The sequence below is a fragment of the Python bivittatus genome, unplaced genomic scaffold, assembly GCF_059951505.1.
Source record: "Python bivittatus isolate LINGU-HERP-01145 unplaced genomic scaffold, Pbiv_v1 ctg000320_np1212, whole genome shotgun sequence".
NCBI classification, from domain to species: domain Eukaryota; kingdom Metazoa; phylum Chordata; class Lepidosauria; order Squamata; family Pythonidae; genus Python; species Python bivittatus.
Genome location: NW_028277052.1, coordinates 737,242 through 757,577, shown reverse-complemented (window position 1 = coordinate 757,577; position 20,336 = coordinate 737,242). Strand labels below are relative to the sequence as shown.

Sequence of the window (20,336 nt, the reverse complement as noted above, 5' to 3'; positions counted from 1 at the left end):
TTTCTCAATGGCCAAAGCATGTTGGGACAAAGTTGCCCAGCCAAGTGTTCCCACAGCCAGATTTCTGAGGAAGCCAGAGGGGAGCCACTGGGAGACTCGCAGGTGGGCTCCCCTGCTCTTCTCCCGGTCTGCAAGTAATCGCCACATCAGGTGGGGCAAGGGGAGAGCAGAGGCACCAACCCTTCTGCCACCAGCAAAATCAAAGGGAAGCTGGAGAACCGCAGCTCAGAATTCTGCAGCAGGATTCCCCACAGCCTGCCTCATCTGATGAAAATCCTGCCTGGTGCGGTTCACTGTTTTCCAAGGCTACAGACAGTTCCGTTTTGGAAACTTGAGCTGTTACTCTGAGCAAGTGAAACGCCGGCAGAGAACACGGAGATGCTTCTCCTACAGCAGCCGATGCGCCTTTGCAGAGCCCTGCTTTGGGAAATCTCCCCAGGAAGGGGACCCTACAGCAAAGGAGCCACCCAGACGCCCTGACAGAGCCTGGCATGGACCCCAGGAGCTGCAGGCACAGCAGGACGGACCCACCAGGGGTTCCCTCAGGCAAAAGCCTTCGAGCAGGCAAAGGCTGCCAGTCCCGTTAGCCGGACACGTGCCTAGAACCACCTGTTGCCAGGAGAGGGATCCTCAAGGAAACCATGCAAACGGCAGGTACAAAACAGAAGAGGGAGCAACTTGCTTGCGTGGCTCCTCCTCATGTGCCATCTTCTCTGGCCGGCCTGTTTTCCAGAGCTTGGGACGGAGAAAGACTACTTTGGGCTTACCTAGAAATGCTGCCTGAGACCGACAGCAGCTTCTTCATGGTCCTGTCAGGTCAGTTGCCGTATCCCACAGACTCAAGCTTGGGGGCCAGCTTTTTATCTGTCCTGAGGCTGATTGGGGCCTTGATATTTGCAAAACCCAGAGCCATGGACTACATGTTGCTGCTGATCAGGCCCTAATGGCAAACCAGGGGCCCCTAGTCATCTTGTGGGGGACAATCTCTTACACCAGCTCCCAGGAGAGATTTGATCCCCACCACTGTTCCTCAGCCCCCCTGCAGAGACTTGTTACGGGGCTAACGCAAAGGAGCCCCTGCAGGGCGTGGTCAAAAAAGTCAAGGGTAGCCGTACGTGAAAAATGGGCAGAGCTTCAATTGCACCATCAAGCCACCCTCTTGACTCTTTTTACCATGCCCCATGGGCACCCCGAACTCCTGGTGCTGGGCTGGGCAGCACAACTTCTCCAACAGCGGGTTCCTGTGCAGCAAGAGAGGAGCCAGACCAGAGCTGAGAGCCAATCAGAATCAAGGGTTTATTTGAACAACTAAGTGACTAGTTGCAAACGACCCACCCACCCAAAACTGAACTGAGAATTTACTGAAAACCTGGGGGACTGGTGTGTATGGAGGCTCTTGTTTTAGTCCAACATAAATGAGAAAAATACTCTGGACATTTCCCAAAAACAGAAATAATAGCAAAGTATGTTATACATTCAACATATACTGTAAGTACTGATTACTACAATACAAAGCAACAATTAAAAAAACCAAAAACCAAAACAAAATTAAAAAATGTGATACTGCAAAACAGCCCAGCTAGGCATGTCCTACCCAGCCTGTTGGAAGAGGGCTGGAGGGTGGCTGCCATCACCTCCCTGGTCACGTAAACAGAAGGACGAACAAGCAAGAGTCCAAAGCCAGGCCAAAGGTGGATTTGGGTGCCGGAGGGATGGTGGGCCGCCTTCAGATCCCCTCCCCGTCCTTCTGGCCGCCCTGCTTCCCCAGCCCCAGGAAGCTCCAGTCCTGATCCAGCCTGGAGGAGGAGACCTCGTCTTAACTCATCACGAAGGTGGGGAGGCAGCTCAGCCAAAACCTTGCTCTGCTGGTCTTCTGCGTCTTCTGTGCAAATCCAGGGGAGCTGCAGTAATGCTCACACTGCCCCTTTTAAAAAAACTCTTCCCAAAAAGTCAGTAACAGGAATTCTGGGTGGTGGTTCTCCAAAAGTCCCAAAGGCAGAAGGATGATTCGAGACCCTCTCCAAACAAAGGCTTCGCCCAATTCTTAGATCAGTCACCAAAAATAAGGTTTCCTCAGGAGGGTAGGAAAGGCCGCAGCCAAGACGCTGGGCCAAGAGGAGAGCCAACACTGAGAGGAAGGGGTGGGGGCAAGCAGCACGGCCAGGGGCAGAAAGGCATTCTGAATTAATTTATTAATAATAATAATATTAATAATAATAATAATAATAATAATAATAATAGCAAAATTTACTGAAACAAATTCCTACATGATCTGGAGGGAAACAAGTTAAAAAACAAGAACCAAGCATTCTCAGAATTAAACTAAAAAAGAAAAGGTAGCACGTGATATGAATGAAAAAGATGTACAAAAAGAGAAAGGAAGGGAAGTAGGTTTAAGCACAATGACGAAATTCAAAAACAGAAAAGCCAGTAAATGAGAGAGACGCGAAAGCGATATTGCACCACGGCCAGGAGGGGAGTGGGGAGAGAAGGAGAGAGGGCCTGAGTCTTGGGGGCGAGCAGCAGGAGGAGGGCAGGTGTGAAGGAGGCTTCACCCCAGCCCCTCGGCAAGCCCCCCCTCGGTCCCTGCGCAGGGCAGGCCCTGGAAATGCCCTGTCCCCATGTCTGCTTATTGCTGGCATGAGCGCCTCTTCCTTCCTTCCTTCGGCCGGCCGTCAGCCGCCCAGGGCGAGGGGAGGCCCTGCCACCCTCGTCGATCCGTCCCCGCAGCCCCGGGAGGGGCGGTCTGGTGCTTCCAGAACAGCTGGCGTCACAGGCAGATATGGCAGTTACGAACACCCGAAAGGAACAAGCACGCTCTTGGACCAACAAGGAGGAGGAGGACGAAGAGGAGGAAGAGCAGGAAGAGTCACCACCGCCGTAAGGTTTCCTTCCCAGAGAAATGCGATGGCTGTTTGGCGCAAGGCTGCAAGATACTGTCGGTTTGAAATGGACCTTTTTGCTTCAAAGCTGTACATAACCCTGCCAAAATAACACCCGGAAAGGGAAGTGTGGGGAGCTGGGTTGGAGCAGCAAGAACGCCTCCCTTGAAGTAAGGAAAGCTAAAAACACCACCCTTGCCCCTTACCCCCCACCCCACCCCACCCCATCCCCTGCAAGGCACTGGGAGTCTGGCTCCTCCAGCCACCCCTTAGTTTTCTGACTGCTGAGTCAGGAAGCAGCCAGCAGGGCCTGTGATGCCCCAAGCACTGATTCACACATGCACTTTGCCCCCAGCCCATATGATCCTCCTCCAGGGTGCTGCTTCCTTTGCTCCCAGGAAGGACCAGCCAGGCCCACCCCTCCTCAAAGAGGGACACAGACTCACGGCTGCCATCTGCTTGCTAGACCCCTGCTTGTTCCACCCCAAAGGGAAGCTCTGGGTGCCTGTAACTCAGCAGGACGTCTGTCACACACATGGAGGGGTAACAAGGGGCATTGAGATGCTGGTTGCCATCACCCAAGTTGGGCTGCTCCTGCCCTTCCAGACGTTCCCCACCATCTGCAGTGCCAAAGGAAAAGAGGGGAGGGTTGCTTTGGTCAGACCCACCCTCCGACGCAGCAATGCAGGGAGAGGCCTGCCCACCTGCCAGCCAGGGCATCTGACAAGGCCAAAAGAGTGCCACCCTCCTGGACCCATACACAGGACAAGGCCCCACCCCTCCCAGGCAGCTCTGGGCTTAATGTTCGCACAACGTTGTATGCCTGGCACTCACCCCTTCTCTCTCCCTCGGGGAGCGGATGGCTGCCCATGAGGGAGGTCTGGCTAAGAACAGCATCAGCCATGCGGGCAGAACTAAGTGCTTTCCCTGCCATGAGGCTCATGCCCAGCAAAGGGTCCAGTTGCACCTGCAGTGACAAGAAAAAGAGAGGGAAGAATCCCCCCATGTGCTCCCAAGGAGAGGGGGCTCGGGCATCTGCCCCGGTCAGAGGTCTCCTCAGCCCCGGAAGGGAAGCAGGGCCAGACCCTCCCTCCGCCCGGGACCCAACGCACATAGGCATCGTCGCTGTTCTGGATGGTGTGGTGTCTCTGCAGGGGCCGGGATCTGGGATGTGCGCCAGAAATCATTCTCGCCGGATATGCCGCGAGCCCGTCCACATCTGCCATCTCCATGTGCCCAGGCGAGTTCCTTTCCAGGCCAGCAGTGACCATGTGATCTTGGTGGACAAGGTGGGAGGGCAAAAGAGGGTTAGGACCCTGGGAAGTCTTTCGGCCAGCCTGACCTCTAGCCCTTCAAGCCCAGCCCTGTCTAAGTCAGCTAGCAGCCACAGCTCCCCAGGGGTTCAGGAAAGACCACCTCCCGATCCAGCCGGGCACTGGCCGCGGCCCTTCTGCATCGTCAAGGAGGAAAAGCCGGCCATTCACGCGTAGCCCCAGCTGGGCATGCCACGTCTGTGGTTCTGTAGCCTCACAATGACACAGAGGTGCGCGACGCTGTGAAATCACTTGAGCCAAAGGACTCAGGAGTGGGCTGTGGCTCCCATCTGCCACGGCAGACCCAGGTCAGGCCAGGAGATTATACTCTCTGCACAAGAGACACCAAGGGCTGCTCCCCGTTCCTTCAGGAGGCAACCCCCCTCCCCCCTGCAGTCCTCCCTACTTTCCTTCCTAGCATCTGAGCCAGTTTCCTGAGGGGTGTGAAGAGCAGACGAGCAACAACAAAACCCGCTCTAGGCAGCAGGCTAAGGAGAACACGAGGGCGGACAAAAAGGCCACTGAGAAGGGCCTCGCTGGCACTGCCCAGGCCAGGCCTCCCCGCAGCCTTCTCTGCTCCCTGTGGCAACCAGCACGAGCAAGTAACCCCAACCTGAGGGGGAGGGCGAGGGGGAGGCCAGGGGCTCCCCAACCTGCTGCAGCGAGGAGGCAGGTCTGCTTTCCATTGGGGCCAGGGTGGAGCTGTGGCTCCGGCAAGGGCAGGCAAAGAGCAGCCTCGGTGTGCGCGGGGCCCTCAGGCCTCCACAGCAGGGCTTCCTGCAACTCACCCAGCATCTCCGCTTCCTTGCTCACTGCTCAGGGATCTTTCTTTTGGCTCTGGGCAAACTACACTGCCCAGGATATGGCTGAAGAACCCCGGCTGCTGGCCAGGATTGAGAAGCTGTGTGAAAAATGGCCTCTCTGTGGGTGAAGGATCCAAAGCAGGAGTGGCCACAGGGAGAGCAGCTGAATGTCATGGAAGGTTTCCTACGTGGCTGAGGCAGTGGCACAGAACGGCACCTCGACAGGGCTCAGCCCTCAGGGAGAACCTTTCCTGGCTGCAGCCTGGGCTCTGTCACTTCTCATTCCCCTGGGGGGCCAGTCGGCTGCTGAGGTCAGATCCGCTTCCCTGCATCCCAAATCACTCCCCATCCGGGAATGAACAGCTGGGCATCCATGCTTGAGAGAACACCTTGCCAAAAGCTTGGGTCTGGTCACCGGGCCCCCTCCCTCCGGTTCTTCCCAGCAGTTGAGCCGGGACAGCCACTCTGCCCACTGCTGCTCCCTGGCTCCTCGCAGCACCAGGGATGCAGTGCCAAAAGACGGGCTGCCCTCCTCCTGAATCACAACAGGCGCCACAGAAACACCCCCCCCGCCCACAAGTGGCTGAGGGTGCCACCTTCCCTCCCTCAGCTGCCTTCGGTCCCACCAGCGACGCCCATGAAGGCGCCCTCGCCGGCCCCTCAGGGACGGGAGCCGGGCCTTACCTTGACAGGGTGCTTCGCTCCGGCTGAAGGGGGAAACGGTCTGGGGCCGGTACAGGTGCGCTCCCAGCTCTGGCTCCCCTTTTGCAGGCCCAAACAAAGGGTCCGAGTCCCCAGGCCCGCCTATGCTTAAGAGGAGCCGCGTCTCGGGGCAACCTTTGGTCTTGTTGCCTGGGAAAGGGTCCCTGGCCCCCTCGCACAGACAGTCCGCTTCCTCCTCCATGCTCTCCGAGTGGAGCAGGGCCGGAGGCGGGGCGTATCCGCGAGCTGGCACCGAGACCGGGACCTGCGAGATACACTCCTGTCCCCTCACTTTTAAGAGGTGCTGGGGGCTGGGGTGGGGGTGGTAAGGGTCAGTGTTTTGGTAAGGCAAAGAGAGGGGAGGTCGGTCGGAGAGTTTCTGGGCCATGCCGGGGACCACCTGTCCTGCCTCCCCTTGGCTCATCTGCCGGAACAGCTCTTGGAACTCCTGCTGCTGTTGCTGCTGCTGCTGCTGCTGCTGCTGCTGCTGCCGCCGCTTGATCAGCTGCGCCACCTCTCCCTGGGGCAGCCGCAGGTCGGGGTGGCCTGCGAGCGAGTGGCGGGGTGAAAGCAGGCCCTGCAGGATGGGGGGAACCTGCTGGCGCCGGCTGTAGTCTGGCGGGGTCGGGGACAGCAAGGCCTGATGCAGGGCCGAGGCGGCGTAGTGCTGCTGCTGCTGCGGCTGTGGCTGCTGCTGCTGGCCGCTCTGGGGGAAGCCGGGGAACTGCTCCAGCGGCGGGACCTTCAGGGCTTGGGCCGGAGGAAAGCCCACGGGCGCGGTGGGGCTGAAGCTGCTCGGAGAGACGCGGGACGGCTCGGGGAACAGCTGGGGGTGCAGGTGCGCCTGGCTGTAGCCGGGGGTCGATGGATACCTGCAAAGAGGGAGAGTGTGTGTGGAGGGTGCGGGCCGGGCTGGGCCAGGGCCATCCGAATCGGCTCGCTGCCCAGGTGGAACCGCAAGCGGCAGGATGGAGGGGCCCCCTCCTCTGCTCGTACCCCAGGGAGGCTCACCCCGCTCCTGGATGGCCAAGCCAGGAACGCACGCCCTCCCTCTGCCCTCAGCCAGCCGGCAGGGCCATCGTACCTGTGGGACTCGGCACTGTCCGCGCTGAGTTGCTTAGAAAGGGGCCTGTGCCCATAGGTCAGGGAAGCCATCAAACTGGCACGATGGTGCATCTGTAGCGGACTGGTGTTGGGGGGGATGGGCAAGCCCCGCCCGGCCTGCAGAAGACTGCTGCCCACCAGGTCTCCGGGCTCCTGCATTGGGAGAGGGACGGGCTGCCCCTGCTGCTGCAGGCCCACGCAGGGCAAGGCCAGGTTAGGGGGCGGGGAGCGGTCCCCAGGCTGCTGGAAGATGGTGCTGTGTGGCGGCGGTGGCGACGGTGTCCCCGCTTGGAACTGAGTCTGGGAGGCTGCACCTGCCAAGAGCAACTCCTCCATTAAAGCCCTCTGTCCCTTGTCATCTCAGAAAACTGCTGGGACTCCCTGGGTAGCAGAGAAGCCGCGTGGAGCAAAGCAAACTCCTGCCTGGCTGGGGGAGAGGAGGGGAGGGGAGGAGGGGAGGGGAGGGGGCCACCTGCTCGCCACGACACCTACTGTGGGTCTGGAGCACGCCACTGCTAACAGGCGGGGGGCTGTTGTCCGTCTGCCTGAAGAGATGGTTGCTGGGGTGGCTTGGAGGTGGGCTGGAGGGCTGGATCTGTAATCTACATGCACACAAAAAATCAAATGTCGCTTTGCAAAGCACACCCCTCACGTGGAGTCTCAGAAGAACGTGGCATGATCCACTTTGGGAGTCTGTTCCTCCAGCTGGCCGGCCAACTACTTGGGCCCTCCCTTCCCATAGGTCAACTGAAAGGAGACAAGAAGACTTCTGCTCTGCAAGCAACAGCCCACCCAGCACAAATCAGAACATCAGAACCTGAGAACAGAAGCCGTGCCCTGCTGGATCGGACCCCTGGCACGTCGAGTCCAGCAGCTGTCCTCCCAGTGGCCCACCACCTGCACAAAGACGCCCACTACTAGCTTCTCAGCACAGGGCCTTCAGGAGCGGAGAGCCACGGATCCCCAGGACTCCATTAATTGGTCCGACCCTTTCTCGAAGCCAGACAACCTGGTAGCCAGCGTCGCATCTCGTGGCACCGAATTTCAAAGTTTAATTAATTTAATTAATTCAGGCCAGGAAATGAAAGACACTGAGCCAATCTCCATCTTTCCCAAAAACCAAACCCAGGAAACAATTATAAAACAGAATAACATTTCTAGGGAACATACTAGTTCAAATAATGTATTTCTCATACAACATGAAGTGTTCACAGTGAAAGAGCTTTAACATTATTTATACCCCTATTTAATTCTGACCCTTCCATACCAGGGCCTGGAAGCTCTCAGCAGTTTCCCCTTGTCCACCTTCCTACACAAGCTTAGCTCAACAGCTATATTCGGCCAAGGGTGATTAACCAGTTGCCATTTTATTGCTGTGCTCAGCAACTTCCTCATCGTCTCTGCCAGATTCCTGCAGTCTATTCTTGCGAAAGGGAGCGATGCTGCAACTCCTGCAGAGGCTCAGCTCAGCTTAGAAAGGTTTCAGCAGGAACGACCACCCTGCCGCCTCCTTTTTCCTGAGATCTGAGCAAGACTTGGGCTTTGCAAATGAGCCCTGTTAGCAGGCACGAAGGCCTGAACTCCTCTCCTTCTACTGATCCAGAAGGTACCAGCGGTTCCCTACCAGGCGCAGAGGGCTCAGGTCTCCTGGATGCCTCCCAGAAGGAAGGCAGGCGGACGGCTTTGCTTACCTCTGGAGCTGGTGAGTGAGCAGAGCGGGCTGGTTTTCACTTGCTGCCTGCAAGGGCGGAGAAGGCTGTGGAGGGCGGATGCAATCCTGTGCAAGGTACGGGAAGAGGGAGGAAAGACAGGAATGCTAGTGAGCAGCCCCCACCGCTGACCCTGCTCCTTCAGCAGTACGCAAAAGGAGAGAAGCCTCTGCATGAGAGTTGGGCTGAACTGTGCCCTGGCATTCAGTGGAGTCGCCCCGGATGCCGGAGAGGCAGCAAGCTTTGCAGAAGCCAGAAGGCAGGGTGCCAAACCGAGAAAGAAAGGGTGGAGTGAAGGAGGCAGGGAAGAGGAGAGGTAAGGAAGGACTCTCCAGCCAAACCAATCCAAAGATGCTGCACAAACCCATGGCAGGAAGCCCACCGCAAATGCACCAATACCTGGATCTGCTGCTGAAGGATCTGGTGATGCTGCTCCTGCTGGTACAAGATGTGCTGCTGCTGTGTCTTCTCCAGAGTTCTCTCATCCATGTGCCCCCCGTACATCTTCTGGAGCTGCTCACATTCCTGAAACAAGCCCCTGGTGAGGCTCAGCCATTGCTTGGCTGCAGAGAGCCAGAGGTGAGAGGGCTGCAGGCAAGCTCTGCCTGATGCGATGGCAGCCAGGGATCACCCACTGCAGCCTCAGCACTGCATAAGAACAGTGAGTTTGGAGCCACTGGGCAGCTTTCTCTGCACGCTGCCTGACAGGAGGAGGAAGCAGCAGCCTTCTTCTGAAAGAAGCCGCCCCGTCCCGCTCTCCCTGCAGTGGTTCATATAACAAGATCTGAGAGGGCCGAAATGCTTCTTGGACTTAGGAGCACCTCAACAGCAGGTCCTGGGCATCCCTATTCCGCTTCTATTTGCTCCACATCTTCCCTCCAAGGACCCTCAGAGCTGCCATGCGTGGAGAGAGCACTGAAGCCTCCCGGCCAGCCCTTCCAAATGGTGGAGGTTCCTTGGCAGAGAGGCATGTCAAGGAGGACAAGCAGCAGTCGTACAACGCACACTGGTGGCTGGCCCAAGAATAAACATATGCAATAAGGGACTCTGATGGGAACCAAAAACCGGCAACTCTTCAGAGAAAAAGAGGGAACTGTCATGGGAATTCTCAAAACAAGGGCTCCTGGCACTATAAAAGATACGGTGCCATTCTTCTGTCTTCCAAACAGCAAGAAAAAGACAGACGTGGGTTGCAAATGGAAGATGCCACTCTGGACTTCAAATGCAGTCCTGCAGGTCAACTGCCTATTAGACCACCCACCCTTGCTGGGTTCTCACACACACACGCACACTGCTCTGTACCTGCTGGAGCTGCTTGATACTGCTGTGGTTACCCATCTTCTCCAGCTGAGCCTTGAAGGCCTGGATGCTGGCTGCTCCATCGGAGAAACGGCGCACTGGAGAGAAGCGCTCTGTGGGGAGGTGCAGGGTGTTCGAGTCCTTGTAGACATAGCTGGGTACACACACAGAGGAGGAGGCTAGAAGTAGCAGCCCAAGCAACAAGGCAATTCCCCACCAAAGTCTGGCCTCCCACCTCCACCCATCCCCAATGGAATAGGAACCAACCAATTGGGACAGAAGAACCTGACCACTGGCTTTGCACAAAACATACCTCATTTGTATCTTATTTGTAAGAAAAACTAACGGAAGTGAAAACAGGTGGAGAAACAGCCACCATCTGTTGCTAAATCAAATGCAATGTCTGTGGGTACTCTGGCTCCAGGACCTTTCTCGCAGCCTCTGCAGGCTCCTGAACCACCATGAACTAAGAAGGAGCAGCAGCAGAGAAGGAACTGGAAGGTTCCTACATTTGATGCCACCTTTCCAAGACAGGAAAAAAAACAGGGAGGATTTCACATTCTTTGGCATTTGCAGCATGTAAACAGGAGGCCCAGGCCCAGAAAGGCTGCAGCTGAGGGGGTGCTGGATTAATGTCCATCTTAGCTACAAGAAAACTTTAATGAGTTGCATTGTTTCCTGATCATCTCTGGAATATGACAAGGTGCTGAATCAAGTCCCCAGTAAGTAGGTGGTAGGATAGGCAGAAAGACTTGGCCAGGCCAGGGAGGAGGGAGCTGATGCCTAAGGCACCTCAGCTCCAGGGCCAGAAGAGCCAGATGTATTTCAACCTGGCAGATTATGGGGAATGTATCCCTGTTGGTTCTGAGGGGCCTTTTAGCAGTATGCGGTGCTATCAAGCACAATACGCTCCAGGAACAGAGGGCCTGCTTTGGGCACACCCCAGGGAGCCAAGGTTCAATGTTTTTTAGGATCCAGTCTAAGATATTTGAGATCTACAGGGAACTGCTGGGAGGGATTTAAGATGTGTTTTCATACCCAAGGGGCTGGATGAGGGCAACTAAACCGAGCATCAGTGCAAACAAGAGGTATTGCTGGTCAGGAAGCAGGTTGAGAAAGAGCTGTTCAGCCTGCCGTGGCTGAGGCAGCATTCCCCTGAAGGATCAGGCTGGCCACATGGAGGGATTCAGCTTTGTACCTTTGCCCAGTTTAAGCTGGCATGCTAACTCAGCCCTGGCCACGGTGGCACACGCCTCTTTCGTACCCAGAGTGGATTCTTGTTATGCGCTTGACCCGGGGCTACCTTTGACGGGTCCCTGGAAATAGCCACTGGGAGCTCACGGGCAGGACCGAGTTATGCTGGTCCTGCACAGGCTGAGCTGGTTACCAGCTGGTTTCTTGGGCACAATCCCAATGGCCAACGCAATTCCCCCAATGGGCCTAAACCTCCCTTTTTAGGAAGAGGTTCCCACCAGTGGCCCTGTGACTTATTGAGGAGGGTATCTCATGATTCTCTTGGAACTGTTTTTAGCACTGGCCTTTGGCTTTTCTCTTGTAAACACTCTAGGTTTCTGCCTACTTTAAATGCTGTATGACACCCTGAGTGACATATACGATTTAGAAGGGAAGAATTCTTTAAAGAAGTAAATAAATGTCAACCAAACTATCCCATTTTTTCAGACTGACAAGAAGAGGAGGAAGAAGAGAAGGCCTGGGATGACTCGGTATTGCCAAAGCCCACCCAAATTCTCAGTTACACTGATAAGCATCTCCTCCTCCCTTCAAATCCATGAAACACAGTGGTTGAGTGGTCTCAGCTGCCAGCATAGTGTGGCGAATGGCTTCTGGGAGGCAGGGGCTGGCTCCTCGCCAACTCAGCAGCCTGGCTTCTTGCTCCAACCCCAGCCCAGGCCCCCTCCACCCCAAAACAGACCACCTCCAGGGTACTGCACAGAAGAGGAGGAGGGCGGAGAAAGGGCTTGCCTTCCCTTTGGTTGTCCTAAGCAAGACTTTGCAGGCTGACTAGCAAACTACCAGGATACCAATAAGTACGCGCAAATTCTTGTGCTTTCCCTTTTGGAACTGCAGCAGTGCAGAGGACACCACGTCAAGGCAGGCTTAACACTCAGGGCCTTCAGGTGAGAGGTTCCAGTCCCATGTGATGCTCAACAGTGCTAGATTCCAAGTCATTGGGCCACCTCTGCAAGTGGATGGGACCCCTGTCTGCTGAAATCACAGTGCAGCTACTCTCCAGAATGCCTGCCCCCCCCCCGCACCACATTCCTGCTCTGCAGCAACACAAAGGCTGCAGTTGTCGGGAGGCAAGAGCTGAGCCTTTCCATCAAGGCTGTGTGGCACGAGGTCTTCAGAGAGCCCACTTGCTTGGCTGCTCGCTCTGGAGGCAGATGCCCCCCGGGAGCCCAGATGAGCCCTTCCTAGCTTTCTCTGGCCTAGAAAGGAGGAGGTAATGGAAGATGCCTGGCTCAGAGCAGCTTCAGCTGACAGCCCAGGCTGAGTCACATCAGGGCCGGACTCTTATCTCTGCCCTTTTGCTCAGCTTCCAGCGTGGCACCCATGTGGCCACAGCTGGGTCAGAGTCCACCTGCTCCACTGGTGACATCACTGCTCTGCCCAAGGAGGCCTCCGTCTCCCTGCAAGGCAAGCCAGAACAGGGGCTCACCAGGAGCAAACTAAGACAGCTGGAAGAGAAGGAGGAGAGCCCCTCCTGCCGGTCTCGCCAGGAGAAAAAAGAGTTTTGCACCATCTGCGGTGACGGAAGCTTCAAGCTCCACGTCCCGGGCTGAGGAGCCATTTCGCAATGGCCAACGGTCAACAGGTGCAGCTGCCACATTCATTCCTCACCCCCCGAAATTTTAGCAAGGAAGCACTGCAGGCAAACAGTCCACTCTAGTGTAAATCCCCCAATCAATTTGTTGACATGAACAAGGTTCAGAGGTTGTTCTCTGAGGGTGGTGATCAAGAGGCAGTCCCCGTATCAGTGAAAACACAGGAGATTGGGTGCTCTAGCCACGTCCTCTCCTGTCCTGCTCACGATTCAGATCATATAGAAGTGCTCTTGTTGCTGCTGCTGCTGCTGCTGCTCTCCAGCTCAGACCTGGATCCACTTCACGTCATGGAGAATTTGCAGGTGGTCATCCAGACTGGTGAGCTGCACATACAGGTCCAGGCTGCCTGCCTTCCAAGAGGCTAACAGAGTCCCCCACCTTTGCTACATCAAGTAGAAGAAACCCAACACTGACTACCACCCCATGAGGCCCACTTTTCTCCATCCAAGGGGGCAGGAAACTTGAGGGGCAATCAACAAGTTGACAGCCATAGGTATCCAGGCCAACTGTGTGAGCTAAAAGCCTCTCTTCTGCCCTCATCTAGATTCCAGATGTGGAGCTTCCCAAGCGTCCGGTGCCACTACTCACCGGTGCTGGTCGGGTGCCAGGTGTGAGGCCCGGGAGCGGAAGGGCTGCTGTCCGAGCTGCCTCTGCAAGTCAGGCGGGATTTCCGCAGTGGGGTTGGTCATAGCCAGGGTGTGCCTTTTTGACCTATTGGCCAAGTATCTGCAACAAGCAGGAGCACATTTGATGAGCAGGAGCGCATCTGGAGGGAGAGGCAGGGCCTGGAATGTTCTGAAGACAGAGCAGCAGCAGCAGGAGCAGCAGCAGCAGCAGAGTGGGGAGACAACCTCTTGCCAGCCTCTCTAGAGCTTTGTACAGGGGAGGGGGGCACAGAGGGACAGAGCAAGAAGAGAGAGAAAGGCCAGCCAGTTTTGGCCCAGACCACCTCTGGAGAAAGCAGAAATGCCAGCCTCAGAGAACTAAGCCAAGCAGGTGGAGTTAAGAGCAGGCTCACCCAAGAGTTCAGCAGCTGCAGGAGAAGGATTTTATGTGCCAGAAGGAAGGAGGGACAGAGGAAGGCTACCTCGGCACTGGTGCTGGGCCCCTCAATGAAGGGCAGGCACAGCAGAAGAACCATTCTAATGTGGGTCCCCTAAGCAGAAGTCAAGGACTGATAGGTCACAAAGTGTCAGATAGGAAGAACTGGCCCAACCTTTAAGACTGACAGAAGAACTCCATCAAAGCAGCATATCCAGTGTGGTGCTGAAAGGAACGCTGGTCTGCAGAACAAATCCAAAATCTGATGCCTTTCCCTTTTGAGTTGTGCGGCCGCCACACAGCCTCAAGAGCACCTGCCCAACACCCAACACCTAAGGATCCAGGTGAAGCCAGGCGGAAAAGAGGCTTCTGGCTGGAAATGGCCAGGCTTCAGAAGAGTTAACCAGGATGTCAACCTAAGACCTGTACGAAATACATGAAGATCCCACCCATCCCCAAGGAAGAGGAGGGCTGGAACTGTCTGCCTACAGAGCTGTGGATGCGTGCCTAGATGGGCTTCCCCACTCACTGATAATTGGGGGGGGGGAGGAAGAGGACACTTATCAAAGGCTACTTAAAAGACAAAGAAGGGCACTTAGCGCATGGCAGCTATGAAGAGCAGCAGCAACAAAGTTTCCCCAAACCACAGGACCATGTGCACACACACATCCAGATGATCCAGGAAAAAGCAGAAGAGCGCAGGTTAGAGGGAAGTTAGTGGCCGGGCAGCAGGCCAGCATCCGCACCATTCATGCTGAGGGAGAAGAGGGCCGTTTTCTGAAGGTTCTGGACCTGCCGCTTGCTTTTAGTGACTGTTTTGAGCCTCTGAGCAGCAGACCTGCCCAGTAAGAGAGCTAATCATAAGCCGCATTTCAAGCACAGGCTCCCCAAGCCCATCTAGTTCAGGTGGGGAGGAAGGGCAGAGGTCAGATATCTCTCTAGAGCAACCACCTGGCTTGGCATAATCATTTACAAGAAGATCAAGAAGAAGCCAGACAGTGTCACTCTAGCAGTCAGGAGCAGAGACCCAAGGGAGTTCAGCTCATGCAGCTGATCACTCCTTGGCTCAACAAGATGGATGTCTGGCTGACCAAGGGAAGGAAGACCCATGGCTCAGGGCAGGGCATGTGCCTGCACAGAGGAGAACTCAACTCAAGTTCACCGCCTTGTTTTTAGGAGAGGGGTCAGCAAGAGGTTTAGCCAGCAGGCCCCTTTCTGTGACCATCATAGGAACCATCAAAAATGTTTTCGTTGATTTTTTAAAAACTGCCTAGATCTTGCTAGTTCTCATGGGAGATTGCAATGGTCTCCTCAGATTTTTTTTAAAGGGGGGGCACTGGATGTTAATCAAAACATTAGCACAAGCACCTCCAGCTTGTCTTTGTTCTTAAAGAGCGAGAAGTGAGAAAGATCCTTTTCTGCTAGAGTTCCTGAATAGAATCTGCTCGTCAGAGGAGATGTTCTGCTTCCGCACACTCTGGTCCCGTTCTGATGTCAGGCAACAAGGGCAGCCTCCTCAGAAGGACATTCCTCTCCACCATTTATCTCCTGCTCACCACAGCCAGACAGGGTGCAAAGCCTCCACATTTCTACAGGCCTTGAAGAGGGGAGCGGGCGGTGGAAGGGCCCCGTCTTAAGAGTTCCATCGCGCCTCATGACATCCCAGGCTTTCCCATCCAGGTCCCAAAGGAAAAGAATAGTCCTCATTCCCAAAGGAGCATCTGACCTAAGCAGGGGAGCCAGGCCAGCCAGACACTGAGCCGCTCTTACTGCGAGAGATGCTCAGCAGAAGATACCGAGCTGCAATCCAAACTAATACTGAATCTTGTAGCACCTTAAAGACTTATTAAGCGCTATGTGGGCTACAACCCATTTCATCAGACACTTATGCTGTAAAGTGCCAGCCAGCCTTTAAAATTCCGCAAGACCTCTGTGGGTTTTACTGCAACAGGCTAACAGACTGGCCTCTGGGAATCTGCAGTCAAGACCACTGCCAGTCTTTCCCAGGGCACCCGCTACAAGAAGAGTGTTGGAAGGAAAGCAATCGGCACACCACTTCAGCAGGAGAAAGAGATGCAGTCGGGGCACCAGCAGGGCAAGTGCTGGGGGGCTCACCTTATACTTACAGCTGAGCTCCAGATGCCAGAAGGATCCCACCTCCCCATCCAGTCAGCGCAAAGAAGTTAGTAAGAACACCGGGGGGGGGGGGGCAAGTCCCAGGGGCAGTAGAACCTGCACAGAAAACTGCTCCCAGGGAAGCAAAGGCAAGCAGGAGCCGCAGGGAGATTGCTGCTGAGTGACTGCGAGGTTCCAGGGCTCCCTCTGACGACAGAAGGCCGTGAGGAGCATTACCTCTGCACAGCTTCCTGATCTGGCTCCCCATCTGAACTCTCCTCGTCCACAGGGGTGACAGCAGGCACTGCCTGGAGGGGAGACAAAGTCACAGGCTCTGCTCTGCCAAAAGCTTCTCCAACACTCCCACGACCCTGATCCATCCGTTCCCCTTCGAGGAGGAGGGGGAGGGGGAGGATCCCTGAACGAGGGCAAGACAGGACAAGTGACTTGTCCCCAGAGAGAACCGTTTCAAGGGAGCGTCACTGCCAAGGGCTCACAAACCCACCCCGGGACCAGACCTTGGCCGAGCTCTGTGCAGGAACCGAGAAGGAAACAATGCCACCCCTGCCAGATGCCTCCTACATACATGACTGGGCATCTCTGTCACCTCACACAAGCAAGCACAGACACTGAGCCCCATCTTGCGATCCACATACGTAGCGACGTCCATAAGGTCAGGGCTTACTGGTGTCATGGTTACAAGAGGAGATGGGCCTCGAGGACGCTTCAGGAGCTGCTGTGCGTGCAGCTGGATATTGGCTCCACCATCGGAAGCCCTGCGCCCCAGCGGTCCCATCCCATTCAGCAGCTGCAGCGTGGGCGGCTGCAGCAAAGACTGCTCCTGCAACAAAGCTTTCTGTCACTGGAGCTCTCTGCTTTGCCGCCTCTCGCAAAGGCAGGCCGAGGACAGGGCCTGACCCCAACAGGCCAGGGGGCTCCCTGTGCCCACGCTCTTCAGCAGCCCTTTGGAGCGGCTGGGCTGGCACACGCAGAGGAAGGGGGAAGGGTACCTTGTACTCCAACTGGCCGGTTGGCTGTAGGTGCTGCATGGGAAGCATGTTGGCTGCCACGTTCACATTTGGGGCCACCTGCAAGAATGGTGCCTGCGGGGTGATTCGTGGGAAGCCTGGGAGCAGCTTCTGGAGATCCTCCATCACCTCAGTGCTGCAGACACAAAGATGTCATAGCTTGGAGACCCTCAGACACAAAAAGCACATACTGAAGCAACTGGGGATATTGGCACATCTGCCTTTGGTCTTCATGGTGGAATGGGCTGAGAAACCTATTATCCCACCAATATACCCAACTGTTACTTAGAGGAGACTGAAGGGGGGCAGCAAAGCTCACCGAGGATCAGCCACGCCAACGGTGTGTCTTCGCATGGAGAGGTAACGGACCAGGGCTTCGGGAGATGGCTCTTCTCCTTCATCGCTGTCCAAGTTCATTGTGCCATCCGTCTGAAACAGAAAGACGCCAGGAGAAGAAAGGCGCAAGCCTCCAGAAGAGGAAGGAGGGACCCTAAGAAGCAGCCCTGGACAGAAAGACCCTTACCTCAACTATCTGGTTTTCTGGGTTGATGAGCTGCACTTGTGGGACGCTGAGGCTCACTGGGTTGCCAGCAGGTTCTGTCTGCAAAGTGGACCCACCACCGAAATTCTGAATGCCTGGAACGCAAGGCCACGCCCCTCTTGCTCTGCCACCAATAGCAAGCTTGGCCCAGGTTCCACCACCCAACCAGGTTCCCAGCTAGCGCAACAGCTGCCTTGCTCGCGGTGGGGGGACCATGTTAGCAAAACCGAGGACTCAGGAGAGCATCAGCTTCCTTTCTTGCAGTCCGGACTTGGAAACAATCCAAGAAACCGACATCTAAGAGCTCCGATTAACAGTAATTATTAGACGGAAGGCTAAGGTGACGCCACAAGGACTGAAGTCAGTCTCCTCTTTCAAGCGAGACACACACACACACGGGCAATCTAGGGCAGCAAAACTCTTGCCCGTTTCGCCCCTTTTTCTGGACAGAGGGCTGGGGCTTGCCTCTTTTGTGAAGGAGGGGAAGTCCGCATCTGTCTCCTTTTGGTAACGGTCATTCCGGCCAGGTGAGAAGGAATTCTCATAGAGAACATTACATCAGTTTGGCAGTGACAAAAAAACGCCCCCTCCTCAGGACACTTTCCAGCCACCCTAGTGAAGTCCTACATCACACCCAGCTTTGCTTTTGCTCGGTTGGGCTTTGTAGAAGTGCTGCCCATCCCCCCCCAGACCTTGGCATGTGAGGGCTCTTTTCACTATTCAGACAGAGGGCAGACAAAGGAAACCCTGAGGAACAGAGGACAGCAGTCTTATCCCTCAACACGCGTCCACCTGCCAAGCCAGACCAAGGGCAGCCGTTCCCAGTTTATAGGAAGCTCCTGTTTGAAACCATCACTCCAAAGCCCCCAAATAACTGAGGTGGCATAAGGCAGAGGACAAGGCCCTCCCCTCTGTTGCTGTATGCTAGCTGACTGCCAAGCAATGAAGCAGTCTCTCACACAAGACTGACCTGGACACTGGCTGGTGCTGGGAAGGTCATGGTCCGTGGAAGGCTGGGCAGGGCAGAAATTCGCAGGTTTTTATGCCTCTTCTGACGATCACAGAGAAGGCTGTAAATTGCACTGTAGTGATCGTAGGCGTCTGTCCTCAATGACTAGGAGGTCACAAAAGCCATATAGTCACTGCTCTCTGCCCCAAGACAGTGCCCAGGGGTCCCAGAAAGGCCAGTGGCATTGGTACCTGGAGGGTGCGTTCCTTATCCAGCCCCATCTCAGCCATAGCCAGCAGCACTTCTTCATTCAGTGGCTCCATCTGCCTCTCAACTTTCAGCTGCTGACATTCTGCTATCAACTAGAAAGCAAAGAACTTTTCAGGGACGGTTGCTTCCACAACAAGAAAAAGCCCAGATGCTAAAGGGGGTATTGCCTATGAACTGGCTGAGCAGGACATCATGCATCTCCAGTCAAGAAGAAAATATGGCATAAAGCTGAGAGGTGACAAAGACAAGGCTGGCAGGGGATCAACAACAGGGAGCCCATGCTGGCAGGAACAGGCTCCTTCCCTCGCCAGCAGCTCTGCATTATCCTGCATGCAGAGGCTCCTCCTCCTCCTCCGATGCATACACATCAGCCCAGACAGCTCATCTGCAGAAAATGTGCATGTGGAATCTGATTCTCGGCTACAACACAGCTTTAATTTCAGATGGCATAACCTGGATACACATACAAAATCATGACTGCAACCCTCACGATGAGTGAGGTGTTTTGAAAACACCCATTAGCTAAGTAAGAGGCACTGCTGCTGTCCACTGAATGGCTCTCTTCCTCCCAGGCAGAATCTTCAGCCCGCTGATAAACCGACTCACCTGGGCGCTCTTACTGATACCAACCACTTCTTGCAAGCTGCCTACTAAGATTTCATGGAGCATGCAGAGAGTCTGTTTATGACATATCCAGTGCATGGTCTATTCTTCATCTTCTAATGCATGAGACGATCCTAAGGGATCAACTCAAGGTACATGGTGCAGACAGGAAATCAAATACGACCTGTATGGGTGGTCCCCCAGGTGCTCCCCAAGTTCATGATACAAGAAACAAACACATGTTAATAAATTGAAAAACATTGAGCTATGCTATGCAAAGAAACAGAACATTGTTGCCATAGAATCTGGACTGTACTTGTGGAATATATGAACAAAAGCTCAAAGGCCTTCCTCTTGCATATAAACCTCACAATCTTCATGGCCCATCAGCTGGCCAGCAAACCAATTTCAAGGTGCTGCATCAGGAATCAAAGCTTTAAAGAGCTTGGGGTAAGGCTGCCTGAAATAAATGCCTCAATTTACAGCAGCAAACTACCTACCTGGTCCCTCCCACTCTGCAGGGACATCTATGAACGTTAGGAAGATCTTCCTCTCAACTGTGACTTGTGTAGAAGGCTATGCCGGTGCCTGCCCTGCAGAACCACCTCCCCTCAATGACAGATTGGCCTGTTCCATGCAACTTTAAACCGTTCCCTTTATGCTGACCTGGTCCACCCAATAAATCTCCCAACCTATCCTGCTTTTATACTTATACTTTTTATGAAAGTCAGTAAAATAAATTTACTCACTGTACTGAATTCAGGGTCTGTTTCCCCAAGCTTCATCCACTTGTGCTTGCAGATCTGCTCCATGGAGAGCCGTTTGCTTGGCTCTAGCACCAGCATGTGGCGGATCAAATGTTCACATTCTGCAAGACAACAGCACGGGCTAAGGTATTGGGATGTCACCAGAGGACATGCACATCTCAAAACTTAACAGTATGTTCCGCATCCCTAAAGGCAGCACCCAAGGCCCGTCCTCTCCCATGTGATCTGTGGCTTGATGTAGTCATAAGAACATAAATTGGTACACACCTTGCTTTCCTACTGCAATGGAAAGGCATCATGGGTCGCCATTAGAACCCAACAGCCAAATCAGCTGCTACAGGGCACCAAGAAAGGGATTCAATGC

The 20,336-nt window shown here is 54.9% G+C and overlaps 1 protein-coding gene across 4 annotated transcripts in view; it reads right to left on the bottom strand.

The window, feature by feature from the left end:
* Positions 1-1,272: 1,272 nt before the first annotated feature.
* SIK3 (SIK family kinase 3) overlaps positions 1,273-20,336 on the bottom strand; it is a 77,487-nt gene continuing 58,423 nt past the window's right edge. The window contains exons 7-25 of one of the 4 annotated variants that reach the window (XM_088138838.1): positions 19,955-20,073; positions 18,584-18,694; positions 18,354-18,497; positions 17,366-17,443; positions 17,162-17,271; positions 16,825-16,978; positions 16,401-16,655; positions 16,052-16,122; positions 13,247-13,384; positions 9,816-9,966; positions 8,913-9,038; positions 8,496-8,581; positions 7,297-7,406; positions 6,785-7,118; positions 5,683-6,572; positions 3,995-4,158; positions 3,717-3,849; positions 3,329-3,502; positions 1,273-2,982 (exon numbers count right to left, since the gene is read on the bottom strand). In XM_088138838.1, coding sequence (XP_087994964.1) covers positions 3,345-3,502; positions 3,717-3,849; positions 3,995-4,158; positions 5,683-6,572; positions 6,785-7,118; positions 7,297-7,406; positions 8,496-8,581; positions 8,913-9,038; positions 9,816-9,966; positions 13,247-13,384; positions 16,052-16,122; positions 16,401-16,655; positions 16,825-16,978; positions 17,162-17,271; positions 17,366-17,443; positions 18,354-18,497; positions 18,584-18,694; positions 19,955-20,073 — 3,332 coding nt within the window. In that variant the 3' untranslated portion in view covers positions 1,273-2,982; positions 3,329-3,344. The remainder of the gene's footprint in view (positions 2,983-3,328; positions 3,503-3,716; positions 3,850-3,994; positions 4,159-5,682; positions 6,573-6,784; positions 7,119-7,296; positions 7,407-8,495; positions 8,582-8,912; positions 9,039-9,815; positions 9,967-13,246; positions 13,385-16,051; positions 16,123-16,400; positions 16,656-16,824; positions 16,979-17,161; positions 17,272-17,365; positions 17,444-18,353; positions 18,498-18,583; positions 18,695-19,954; positions 20,074-20,336) is intronic. The other 3 variants (XM_088138839.1, XM_088138840.1, XM_088138841.1) reach the window with 3 other exon arrangements.